The 13,819-nt window shown below is 40.7% G+C and overlaps 1 protein-coding gene across 2 annotated transcripts in view; it reads right to left on the reverse strand.

Moving 5' to 3' along the window:
* The window catches only part of mbpb (myelin basic protein b), a 65,860-nt gene that overhangs the window by 16,981 nt on the left and 35,060 nt on the right, over positions 1 to 13,819 (reverse strand). For both annotated transcript variants that reach the window (XM_080307842.1, XM_026185251.2), the window contains exon 3: positions 1,665 to 1,728. In XM_080307842.1, the coding sequence (XP_080163968.1) occupies positions 1,665 to 1,728 (64 nt within the window). The remainder of the gene's footprint in view (positions 1 to 1,664; positions 1,729 to 13,819) is intronic.

Genomic DNA, 13,819 nt, shown 5'->3' on the forward strand with positions numbered 1-13,819 from the left:
CACTGCGTGTATAGAGCAGGTAGTGCAACAATAAAAAAATAGTTGCGGGACGGCACTGTGTAGCGTTTGTCTAGGGTGTTGATCATTTTCCTAAATCCCTCGTTTTGCACAGTGTTGATGGGAGCCATATCTTTAGTCAGGTGATAAGTGATAGCCTCCGTAATTTCTTTGTGCCTGCGGAAGTTCGACGGGTATAGGGAAGCGCTGTATAAGGTTCCCGTTATTGATGTTTGGGTGGTTGACCGGGACGGATTTTCTCCTGTCACTTTCTCGTCATCCCTGATGTGCTCTCCGTTGTTTTTTCCCTGCTAATTTTAGCATCACACGGCACAGCTTCTGTATCACGTGGTATAAGGCTCCGCCCTTGTCATTTGTTGAGCAGGAAGAGTGAGCGCTTGTTTTCATGCAGATTACGTCCCGGATCAAAGTGCGGTACAATCGTCGACTTTTTTTCTTTTTTTTCTTCTTTTTTTTAAATCGTTGTCATTTGGAAATGAGATCACACATAAGTATGAATCGAGATCGCGATTTTCTAACAATTAATCGTGCAGCCCTACATGTGAGCCAATCATTCCTGGCTTGGTATTCACCAAGCCTCACCCAGAAAACGTCCCAAAATTCAGGAGAGGAAAGTAAATATGCTGCACATATTTTCCGCTCTGTCTCTTGGGTATTTTAGCTGCTTCTAGGCAAAAATACAAACTTCAGCAGGTGGCTAAAGAGACCTTAAATCACTGCAATTCAGCGGCCGATGGCTTTGGATGTTTAGGAAGAGCACATATTGTATGTGAAGTCTTAAACAAACAAACAAAAAAATAAATGTAAACAATTTCCTTCACCCTGGCAGGGTGCATCTTTACATAGTAAACAAGAGCCAACAGGATGCGTCACAGACTCAAGTTGTTTCACTGACAGTAGGGACAAGAAGAAGAAGAAGATGAAAAAAGGGACTATGTTGATTTTGTTGTGTTAGAAATTTGATTTCTTTTCTTTAAGCAGAGTGCCTTACAGTGCAAACTCCACCAGAGTGATTTAGTCTGCTTTAAAAAAAAAAAACAAAAAGACATAGTCTGCATATTTGCACGCACAACTGCAATTGCCTCTGGTTGCAAAAATAATCCCATACATTCTAATTTGCAAAAGCACTGACTCCTAAAATCAAATCATAACCAACCTACATGGGTCTACTCCTGTGGATCAAACTCAACTGCCCTCATCTGCTGAGCTGCAGTATTACAGAGGCCTTATTTTTAATACCTGATCCTTTCACACGAAACATCACCGTGAATGTGACCCAAAGACAAAACTTTTCTAAACTATAAGAATCAACAAAAAAATTTGGAATGATTGGAACAGTACTTTTAAGAAAGGCTGTCCTTCATAAATCATTGCTAACTTTTTAAAAACCAGCCAGACGTGGCTAAAAATATGATGGATATTCTGTAAATTGACTGATGCCAGCTTTGACTCTCATAAGTGGACGTGTATGGGTTGGGAAGGCCTCTATTCAATCTTTAGATTGCTCCAGAGCTGATTATGCACACTACAAACTGTCATTCATTTTCTCATCAACAACTGAAAAACATATACATCTCCTCGTCTGTCTGATGGGAGTATTTCCAATATGTAATATGCATGTAAATTTTAATTCAAAGACCTCTTACCAAAGACTTCATCTTGTTGTTCAGGTTCTGCTACTGCCGTTTCTTTGGGTTCAAGTGACGGAGCCTTTAATGAGAACACAAAAACAGATTGAAGAGGTGAGATGCTGAGGTGCCATGGCAACAAAGCAAAGGCAGAGACAAACAGGCCAACTGTGTGAGAGAGGGGTGATGAGAAAGAGAGACAATGCGAGGGGGAGGTAATTATACCCATTTAGTATTTTGGGGCTTTATGAGAACAGAATTAAGCTGAGACCCTTTCATTCAACTTTCATAAAGAAGTGGGTACATCCTGTGCACACTGGAAGCTGTTGCAACACTGAATGTGTGACCGGTGCTTTTTGTCAGGATTTTATCTATTTATCATCTGTCTTATTTTGATTGATTAATTGATTTATTGCATGTATGCACTTGTGAATCTTTGGCAGAAACTTGTCTGGAATGCATATGCAAAATGACATTATTATGGTTTCAATTATTTTCATGTTATTTGCTAATATTCATTAAGAGAAGTTAAACCAAAACGCAGAAGCAGCGAGTGAAAAACTGAGTACATGCTTACTGCTTCCAAAGGAATTAAGAGTATAAGTAGCAGCCAGGTGCTACTAATCAAATGCATTGATTGATCAGCAGCAAGTGTGAGCAGCTGTGTAAAAGCAGATGTTTTGGCAGTTTGCAATGTGCGTTAACACAATCCTAGGGAGGAAAGAAATCAGCGATGATCTTAGAGAAGCAGTTGTTGCTCCCCATCAGTCTGAGGATGGTTATAAGGCTATTTCCAAATAATTTTAAGTCTGCCATTCTTCAATGAGAAAGATTATTCAAATATCAGGGGCAAATATTCCAGACTTGCGCTAATTTCCCCATGAGCTAAAGAATTGCTGAAAGATTAAAATAAAGAAATTGTAGTGAGTCAGTTAAAGTCCAGATCTCAACCTACTTGAAGGCTGCGGGGGACATTTAGAGAGCTGTGCATGAGCAAATGTCCACAAAACTCAATGAACTGAAGAAACATTCTACAGAAAACTGGGCCAAAAACACCTAAAAGACAATATGAGAAACGAATAACGTCACGCAGAAAGTGAGTATTTCAGGTTACTCAAAGTCAAGGTGATTCACAAGCTATTGATTGAAATATGAAGTGTACTTAGTTTTTTTTTCTTAGTTTTTTCCACTGATTGTACATTTTGGCTTAACTCTTATTAAATAAATAATAGCACAGTGTAATATAGCATGTGTTATTATTAATCTTAGTTTGTATTTACCCAATTTTAGGTCATGGAAAGGTCATTTTTGATCATGCTCTGATATGCAAATCCTGTGTTCAATATCATCTTCAATCCTTTAGGAGATCTGGCTACTGCAGAGATGTCAAAATTACTGTAGTTCATAGGCCACATACAGCCAACTTTGTCGAATTAAGTCAGCAAATTCAAACCGGATGATCGCTGTTAGCACAGTCGCTCGCTAGCTGCTGATGTCACCTGGGAAATGGCCGAAAAACTCTCCATCAGAGACCGATTTGATACGGATGGCCGCACACAATCTGTCATTCAATTAAAATGTTTTGCATCATAATTACATCTGTTCAGAACCCAGTTAGCCTGTGAAATAAACAATCTGTAACCACCGTGATCATTTTGGCTCTGCAGTGGGTGGGACATGTTAACTGTTAACTCACAGAGCATCAACAAACAGCTGTGCACACATGTTTGTTGTGTGACTTTTATTTCGTAAGCTGACCATTTTGACAGCATTGAAACAGCAGGAAGTGATACGGGAAACGTACGAAGTAAAATGGCATTAGTTGTTACATAATGACAGAAATACTGATTCATCTGCAACAACCCACCCACTTTTAACACACAAAGTCTAAGCTTACACTAGCATGCAAGATGAATTATTATTTCTGTCTGTATTCACACTTCTGGCTCATCCAAAGAATTTGTTATGTCACTATGACTGGCATGTTTACAGCCTTTGACCATCATGTACAGTGAAGTGCCTTCTGATTTTATAAATCCTCTTAACATCCCCCCTCAGAAGAGGCATGAACAGTGCTGTTGCTGGTCACATGCTCTATAATGTTGTACTGTGGACATTTATGTGTTTTTCTGTGCAGAGGAGTTTTTTTTGTTTCCTGTTCTCATGCTGTCCTCCTGTAGCCCAGCATGAGTAGAGGTCTCTTTTTTTTCCTCTTGTACCTTTCCCACTGTAGTGTACATTTCAGTGTTTTTTTTCCTGTAATGCAACCGTTCTCCGACTTGTATCCCCATGTAATGTCTGTGTTGTATGTGTAAGGTCAGGGGGCGGGTTCATTCCACTGCAGGGCAACCTGCCACTGCATGTGGCGAATAAACTTTGAACTTGAACTTGCCTGCTTCTTAGTGGGCTTGCCTACATGGGGAATCAGAGACATTCAAAAACTGTGGGCACACTGATCACCATTAAATCAGAACAGAGGAAAGTGCAACTGTGACGCAGTCGCAACAGCTGAGGGACAGTAGAGTGTGGTGAGCAAGCACTTACTAATGCAAATCACTTAAAAGTCAACAAGTGCTCCTTTTTTTGGCCTTTTATTATGCAAACAAATGAGTCTTGATAAGAGGAGATTAAATTACTACTGGACAAGATTTAATTACGTTTTCCCCCCCCTTTCATCAAGAGCAGAAATTCTTAAAAAAAAAAAAAAGAGAAAAATGACTACTAGAGAAAAAAAAAAGTCATGCCAGTGACTGTGGGTAACGAGATATTTGTCATGCAGCCAACTCCTACTAAGGCTACGTTCACACTGCAAGACTTAATGCTCAATTCCGATTTTTTGTTCACACTACAAATAAAATGCGACAGCAAACGCGCTCTAGTGTGAACGCTCAAAGCGGCCCGCATGTGCAAAAGAAGACGTCACACACAACGCGCTCCGTTTAGACCCAGAGCAAACAATATTGTTTGACTGATGGCTGTTAATATAAAGACTTCAGACTTTACGTTTCCCAATTTTTGCTTTAAGTTATTTTGTTATTTACATAATAATGTAGATAACCTAATAATGATCCTTATTGCTGTTTTAGAGGAGCGGTGCTTCAAAGAATAGTTGCAGATTTCTATCAAAATCTGCAGATTATACAGTACAAATAAAATGTTCACGTTGTCTTCCCAACAGTTTCACTAACATCTACACTGGATGGCCAGGAAGCGTTCGCGATGTCTTCTCGGGCGCTTCTCTGGCGCTGATAATTGGTGTCTGTCTTGTGTCAGTGACGTAAAAGACGGATTTAATGCGACATGACCGTTCACACAGCAGTCGCTTTCTAAAACATCGGATATGTATCGGATTCAGTAGCACATACGAAAGTGACTCAGATCGGATTTGAAAATATCGGATTTGTGCCGTTCACACTGTCATACCATGATCGGATATGGGTCACATAGGGTCAAAAAAAAAAAAAAATCTGATTTGATGCGCTTTCGCCTGCAGTGTGAACGTAGCTTAACAGTGAGCAAAGTAGGATGATTGAAGAGCTGCTCCCAGGATATGAGATGGTTAATCACATGTTTGATCGAAATAGGAATAGCCAAGCAGGGACTCTGCCTCCTCTCTTGCTTCGCGTGCAGCCTCTGTGTTAGTGGGTGCTTGATTACAGGATTGGAGACAGGTGCCCTGTAGCCTGAACAGTGCCTGACCAGCTGCAGCCACTTGAACAATCAGGTCTTCTGAAATGCTCTGCCCTGCCACTCCTTTGCAACTAGAACACAGTCTCTGCCTTTGCAGTGCTCATCTGTAAACTGGCCACTTTTACTGTTCTGTTAGTATTCTGCTTATTGAAATTCATGCTTTCTTATCTATGCAGTTTCTTTGGCTGATTCAGCCCTTGCCTCCCAAACTCCCGTCTTGTCAGTTCTCTCTGTTCAGCTCCCCTTTGTCTTGGCTTATTTCTACTCCCATTTTCTTGGCCCAAACCTTAGTGACATCTTAATGCCACAGCTTTAGCTTCTGGTTGCCAACGTGTAGCCTAGCTTCCAGGTCCCTGGCTACCAGCCCAGACTAACCCAAACTTCAGGTTTCTGGTTACAACTCTAACATCAAGGTTACTGTTGCCACCTCAGCTCCTCAAGTCCTTTTGCCAGTTTGCTTGTTTACTGAATAATGAGTCTACAACTCTGCACTTCGCTGGTGAACAAATGATTTGTAAATCAGTGATTCAAAAAAAGGAACACCACATGTATTTTTGTGCACTGATAAAGCTTAAATTTCTATTGAGGATTTGCAGATATGTGACCTCTAACCGTGTGACTTGAACTTATCTGCCATTTTGGACATGTGACAATGTAAGATCAAGTGAATAACATAATCACACAGGCCTAGAGATTGGGCAGTGACTTCCCTGGCAACCGCCTGTCCCTAGGGAAAAAGGTGTTCCCCAAAAACCTCCTTGTGATTACTTTAGTCACTAGTATATTGCTATCTTAGCCTGAGGTGAAGTTATAGACTTCATGGGTTATGGACTCAGCTACTCTAATAAATAAATTATAACAAACTGAAAAGCATGCCAAAAATGGAACTGGAGATATCCATCAAATGCCTTCAAAGTTGCACCTTGTGAAAGATTTTGGCTCTAGCGCTGAAACAACTTTTACTCTGCAGGGTGAACCTTTTCCATTTCCAGTTTGCATGGCTGTTTTTTAAGTTTTACTACTTCTTGGCTGGTAGTTTGTATTTGCAGGATAACATTTGAAAACAAACTACAGGTAATCATTTGCCACCAACCAAAGCAATCACTAGGAAGTTTCTGGGGCTAGCACCATCTCTGATCCAATTTCATCCAATGAGATACAGCAAACTCCAGAAACGAGTGTTTAGCAGTCAGGAAATACATCATTTTTATCCATCAGCTGGTGGTTGTACGGCACACTTGATATGGCAATCACAACTAAAAATCCTTAGCATTCAACCTTTGCTAGATTTTCTTTCACACCCCGACTTAGCTGTCTTGCCTTAGTTCTTAGCCTTTCCTTTTTCATATAGTGTAAAGAATTAGCAATGCAAACAGATTGGAATACACAGAAAAAACAAAACAAAACCCTCAGTCACAGAAGCTTGGATGGTCATTAAAATGAAGGTCCTTGCCACCAAGGAGGATGCTGGGCCTGAATCTGCATGTAAATGACTTCACATTTAAAAATAAATAAATAAATAAATCAGTTTGAATTAAGTGCAACTGTAAAAATACAGCTGACATTTTGGCCACAAGGCACACTTGGATTTTCAGCCTCTGAAGGACACACATTATATACAAAACTAAAGGGGTCCTCGTTAAAAACTTGTCACAACACGACCACATCAAAGGAAAAATGAAAAGGGCGATGTGGGCAACTAAGAGAACTAAACTAACATCTTAATGCCATCCTCGCTGTCGGTGTGACACTACTCGCCACAGGTGCCTTATTAAAAATACAGTTCTTGTCAAGTAGAGCTTTCAAAAGAGGTTCATGTTGGAGACAGAAGCACGTCCTGACCCTGTGACAGCTTCGACAACACCTGACAATTATTCATACTTTCCTGCCCGTCTCAGTCCTAACCTACTGAACTTTTAGCTTGCCAACTGCGACATATTTCTCTAGATTATATAAAACACAATCACACAAACAGATCCCCCTCTCCCTGTCATTACAAACCCTGAAGAGAGTATAATCAGGTGAATAAGTTGTGAGACCACCAAAACAAGTCCCAGAGTACCTTAAGACTAGAGCCTGACCAATATATGATCTTTAAGACTGATATTTGTTTTATATTTGTTTTCCTTCTCTCAGACACACGAAACCTGAAAACATTTTGCTAATATATTGCCTTGGTTTTTTTTTTTTTTTTAATTACTCATTTACTCTGTGTCGGACTGTGCTTGGACCTGTTATGTTCTTGTTGTTTCAAACCCAGTTGCTAACAGCAAAGTTGCAAAGTGCCCTCTGGTGGGCAAGCAATGTAACATCAACACTCATAACCTGGGTGAATGGTGTTTCTCCTGGCTCTTCTTTAATTTTTCCACTTCTATTTATCACCATTATAAATGTGTTAGCCCTGTGACACCGTGTACCCCACGTATACCACCTCTTGCCCTATGGCAGCTGGGCCAGCTCCCCACCCCCCAAACTGGATAAGCAGAAAGATATGACAATAAACAGCTAACATGAGAAATTGCACAACAACAAAAAAATCCGCTAAACAGTGAGGCCGCAAAAGGTGAACCGCGTTATAGCGAAGGACCATTGTATTAGCCCACCATAAAACAGATTGGGCTCTACTCAAGATCTTGTTCCTCTTACTCTTTACTTTTGGATGTTAGCTTTGGTAAAATGTCTTTTTACTACTATAGATGACCAGAACCACATATCATGGCTTAAGCCTAGCACCTACAATGTAAAGTTATGCCTTTCTTTTTTTTAAGGCTATCACACATGTAAAGAGTGGACTGTTGTCACTAATATAAGACACAAACATCAGAGTTAAAGGCCAACCCCCCCCCCCCCCCCCAAATAAAACATTTATCATAAAATTGCCTTAGCCTTGTTTTTATTGTACTTATTTTTTGGGAGGTTTATTTGGTTGGTCCACTCATCACCATTAAAAGTAATAAATTAAGTCTTCCTCTGTAATTGTACTGCTGTGTGACAATGGAAAATTCCACTGCTTCAGCTTCAGTCAGGCCTCTGATCCCAATTCAGCACTAGGATACTGTAAGCGGTTCAGTGTTCCCGAGCACTCCTGACATTTGAGCAGAGAGAGTGGGAGTGGAACACAGTGATTTGAACACATTTCAGCACTTGGGTCTTCTGAGACTTTCAAAGGGATCCAGGTTCCACTTCGTACATGTGGTTTGGTGATAACTGTACCCTTCAGTGTTACATCCTGTCCATTCTTTACAGATGGAAGACATTTCATCTCACATTTGTAAGGTACTGTATAAAAAGACACTGGAGTCTCTGGAGCTCTACTTTCTCAAGGTCAGTTTTATCCCCCATGTTGACCGAATGTACCCAACATTTATTTCTTTATTAGAGCTGTAAGAACATCATTAGATAAACCAATTAAGACCAAAGAGCAATATACTGTACATTTACAGCAATATAAAATGAGCAGTGTGTCGTTCAAGCACAAATGTGTCAGTAAAGTGAGACACAGTAGACTTAACTGGGCTAAAAAGCCACAGAGTTTTACCAGTCATGGGCATTGAATACAATGGTATCCAATGGTAAAATGTTATCCAAGGCAAATAACTAGTCAAAGGGTTTGTAAACCCTGTAGCTATATATCACAGGAACAGACATACCAGTCACAGTCACACAGCTGTGTCTCTGTAGACTGGCCGTCTACTAAGTGGGCATCCAGCTCCCTCATCTGGAGACCTTAGTCTTTAATTCAACAGCTTCAGTAATAGTGCTGTATTGCAACTATATTGCAACTATATTGCAGTGAGTCACAAAGTAGCACATAACTTATTTTTGTGAAATTACAAAAGGACCTAATTTAAGGTTATGAGCTGCAAGATATCCACATGGCTCGTCTACAGAAACGGCTAACGTCAAAGGTCCTAAAATCCTTTCATATAAAGTTGAATTAGTAAGGTAAGAATAATTACAACTTGTTACTTTCAATTTCATCATCTGCAATCTGTGCTTTCCTCCTTTAACACTGTATTTTTATTTCCTGTGTAGCTGAAGGTGTTTGGAAAATTCTACAGGTGATCTGTAGTGAGACAGATCACCTGTCCAAGCAGTTTCTTAGCTCAGAGACTGGAAATCAAAAACACAGTCTGCATTCACTCTGCTCTGCGTTTCAGTGAGCATTGCAGTAACCAGTTGTCATTACCCAGGTGGGCGTTACACTGATCAAGCACACAGGCTTGCCAGCCAAACGAGATAATGCTGGAACCTAGTAAGTCACAAACATTCTAGTCCCAGTGATCCAGAGCACAATCGACTGAAATCATTAGACCTAATCATAGAATTTAATTGGAGACATAAGAGTAAATATAAATACTACAATGTAATTAACACCTTTATTTTAGCTAACAAAGTGTTTGAAACCGCAGACCTACCTGTGAGGTAGGTTCACCTACCCTATGTTTATTTACCACGCTGGTACTTCGTCTATTTGATACTGTCACAGGAAATCATTCAGCCTTTATCAGTTTAATGTCTGCGAATGGCTTTTGTAAGTCGGTTACTGTGAAAGAGCTCGGTTGCATTTTTCCTGTTGCAAAACATCTGACGATCACCTTCATTTCTAAACTTACAGCAGTGAGTGATGTGGGTGACTCTGTCATGAGATCGACCACAAACATTATCCCGGCAGTAGTCCTTCCTCTTTGCAATTTTTTTTAATTTCTTGAGAACATTGATGGCATATGATTGCATGTCTGTGAGTGCAACCAAGGTTCTTGGTAGCAAATTTACATCATATATTAGTCAGCTATAACCACAAATGTTAAATAAACTGCTGTGTTCCTTTTACCTCAAAGTTCAGATGTGGGAGCTGACAGTTGTTTTAGTAGTAGAGGTAGTTGGAAATGCAAGAACAAACAAGCTTTGCTTTGCTCCATAGCAAGGCAGAGCCTTTCATGCATCACTGGCAATACAGCAATGTTTTTATGGTTAAAAACACATTCACAAATAAAGCATGGTGATAAAATCTGGTCACTGCTCTGTATATGGCTTCTACAGCGAGTGCAAGTTTTACTCGTACGCATGTACACTGCCGCAGTCTTGGATTGCAAAGTCAGGTGGGTGGGGCTTCTCTGACTTGAGTATCAATGTAAATAGAACACAGCCTATGACTCATTCATGAAGTTAACTGTCCCTATTTCTCCTTCTCCGCCTGCCTTCATCACTAAAGAGACAAAAAGCTAAATTTGCAGTGCCAGTCGCAGGCAACTAGCAGCTAACAGCATTTTTTTAAGGTGGAAGTCAATCAACACAATTTAATTATCAATGTGACAGACACATTAGTGATGGTTGGATCACCTCAACATAAAAAGACAGATTATACAAACTGGTTTATTTTATTTAATCACTTAATAATGATGACATTAATCATCACTTAAGAGTATTTTGGTGAGCTTCTGTAGCTCTACGCTGTTTTTTCTGCCTCTTCAAAGCCCTCGTTGTAGGTTTACTGCTAAGGGCTAAAATCCTTTATGAACAACTCATCTATGACTACTCATATGCCAATCAGTGGCATCCTGCACTCTGACTAATGTTCACTTCAATCACTCACCTTAGTTGAGAAAAGTGAGCCCCCACACCCCACCCCAAAGTTATTTTGCATATCGTTGCTTAAAATTGCACATCTGTAGACTAGGAAACTGTCTGCCTGTCTGAATATGTGCTCTCATTCTAGCGTTGATTATTCTAACTAGATACTTCTATGAATGTATTCTTTTCCATTTCAGGACCATCATACCAAGAAAATTTTCTTCTGTTGTTTCCTTTGTTACATTTCTCAGAATGGCTTACAAAACCATGTGAGAATGTAACTGCAAATTCCCTGAAGCAGCACTGGGAAAATAGTATTCCTGTAACAAAAGCCACTTTCCCATGCTGTTTTTGAGCTTGAAGGCGGAAAAAGTAACCCTTTGTTAAAACTTCTTGTCAGTTGACAAACTGGTGGCTTTGATAGTATCTCTGAGTCCGCAACATGGGTAAGAAGAGGTACTTCTAGGTGGGGAGGGGGAGAGAGTCTGCATTATGCTACCACATCGTGGTAAAATTGCTGACATTTGAGATAAGCGTAAAGTCAATTTCTTTAAATGTCGCTGAGCAAAAATGGTCTCAGCATGAATTGCCACAAAGCCTGTGGTTGGCCACTAATGAGCACAAACAAAACGGTGGTTGAAACTGCAAGAAGCCGTGCAAATGGGTGCTAGCTTGGGCTGCTATTCATGTGTCGATGTAGCATTTGTTGCTTTTTTTGGGGTTCCCATTTAAAAAATTTGCTCACACTTTGCCAAATTTAGTCAATACTGTTTATACAAACTGTAAGCATGCAACAGCCTGTGCCTCTGTCTGTAATCAAGTGTTGACAACACAGCAATCAGACTACATCCGAGCAGGACCAATATACAGTAGCAGCAAAGGAAAAGCAAATATTTCTTATCTGTTACTCTGTTATGTTTTCCAGTGACTCATTTAAGTCCTGGGTTGTATTCTATCGGGAGTTCTGCGAAATCTTCAAAAGCACTAGCCACTAAAAGCACATTTGATCAAACCTTATTATGGCTAAATTTCTACTCTGGCAAAATAAAAAGGCCAGTGTTATCATCTTATACATCCAGGTGGGATTTAGAGCTGAAAAATAACAGCGGTGAGAAATTGTCCGAAAGCTGACAGAGAAACACTTTGCCTGGTGTGTGAGTGAAGGGATAGGTACAACTGATAAGGGATTGGGAGAAGGATCATGACTCTGACTTCAGCATCTAAACACAACCTGCCTTACCCTGTCACGCTTTGTTCCCTTTCCACGGTCACTATGACAACCTGCTCTTTGGCCAGACCTTTTAAAATTGACTTCAATTTACGATAATGGAGCTGAAAGAAAGGGGAAAATAATTGATATACAAAGAAAGATATACGGCACAATATGTGTCTGCATAGGCTAAACAATGCTGCTTTAGTGCGACACGCTTCCCCCAACACCTCTCCCACCAGCTCGGCACGTGACTAATACATCCACTTCTCCTGCTTCTGCTCCGCGCTCTCCAGTGTGTGTTTTTGCAGGAATAGGAGACAAATCATGCGTGGGCTGCATCAGCAGCACCCCTGCTGGTTCGGGCTCCCCCATTCACCACATGACCGCTCTGCCCGTCACAGGCATTGGCCAGGTAGTGACACATAACCCAGAGCACACAGCAGACTACAGAGTTTACACGGTGCACACATTAAGCTGCCTTATTCTTTCCTTTTGCTTTAACTCGCTCACTGTTTGGGGTCGGAGACCTCACAATAAACTCAAAACCTCTTCATGTACGGTAGGAGCCTCTCTTCCAATGGCTTAAAGTCGTTAGACAAGGTCGGGGTTAATGATCGAATATCATTAAACTACATTAACATCCTAATTTAAGCCTCCAAATACGCCTCCACGCTTGGCATACAGAAGCAGTCTCAGAGCACACAGATGAGTCAAGAAAGTCACACCGAGATTTGTTCTGTTTAAATACAACACTATCAGAAGCAGTTTCTGTGGAGCATTAGCCCCAGGGCAGAGCAGCACACCTTGCGTCCTAGCCAATTTGAAAAAGTCTATTTGTCAACTCGCGGCACGAACTACACTTAATTCTCCACTGGATCATTGTTTATTTTATACCATAGTTTCTGCTTAAGCTATAGCACTCCTGTTAGAGGTGGAGTATTTGTTGGCTATAACTTCACTGATCTGTGCTCAGGCTCTCAGCAGCAGCACACAGGAAATTACCAGCCAGCGTCACCTTCCAGTTCATTATTTTTAGCCAAGTGCACTGACACAGCAACAGTTTATCTTCTCGACTCAGATGGGCAAATATTCCCCAAAATGTGGTGTTTTTATTTCTACACCCACTAGCAGGGTGGTAGCCCATCTGAGCGCCGCTGATCACTGGGCCAAAGCTAATGTTTAAATGAGATGTGTACTTGGAGAGGGTTTAATGTCAGCCCTGATGCACGCCATCATCTATTTACTCTCTCCAGTTCAAATGGGTTCTCTCGTAGAGTGGTGCTGCGGAGAGGCTTGTTGTTTCGAGGGGATGACCCAAGAGAACCGCGGAGGTTCGTGGTGCCTGGGATATCGCCATGGCAACATGGTTCAATTAAGAGTGGGATGCCGGCTGTTGAAAACTGAGCGTGCCGAATATTATCTCTTGAAAATTTGCAGCAATTCAAGTCTACACAGAATTATATTTTAAAAATGACTGCCTCAGGTGTGCCAAGGTTTAGGGTTTCCCTATTTTTAGAGATCAATATAAAGTACACTGAGCATGCTTCTTATTCCAGTCTAGCAACAATTAAAAATACAAAACCTCAATGTCATCGACTAAATTGCTTGGAAACAAAGGAAAAACCCAAAACACTTGCCACAAAAATCTTAGACACACATACACTTGCAAGGCATTTATGCAGCTTTTTATCCAAAG

The sequence above is a fragment of the Astatotilapia calliptera genome, chromosome 11 (assembly GCF_964374335.1).
Source record: "Astatotilapia calliptera chromosome 11, fAstCal68.1, whole genome shotgun sequence".
NCBI lineage: Eukaryota > Metazoa > Chordata > Actinopteri > Cichliformes > Cichlidae > Astatotilapia > Astatotilapia calliptera.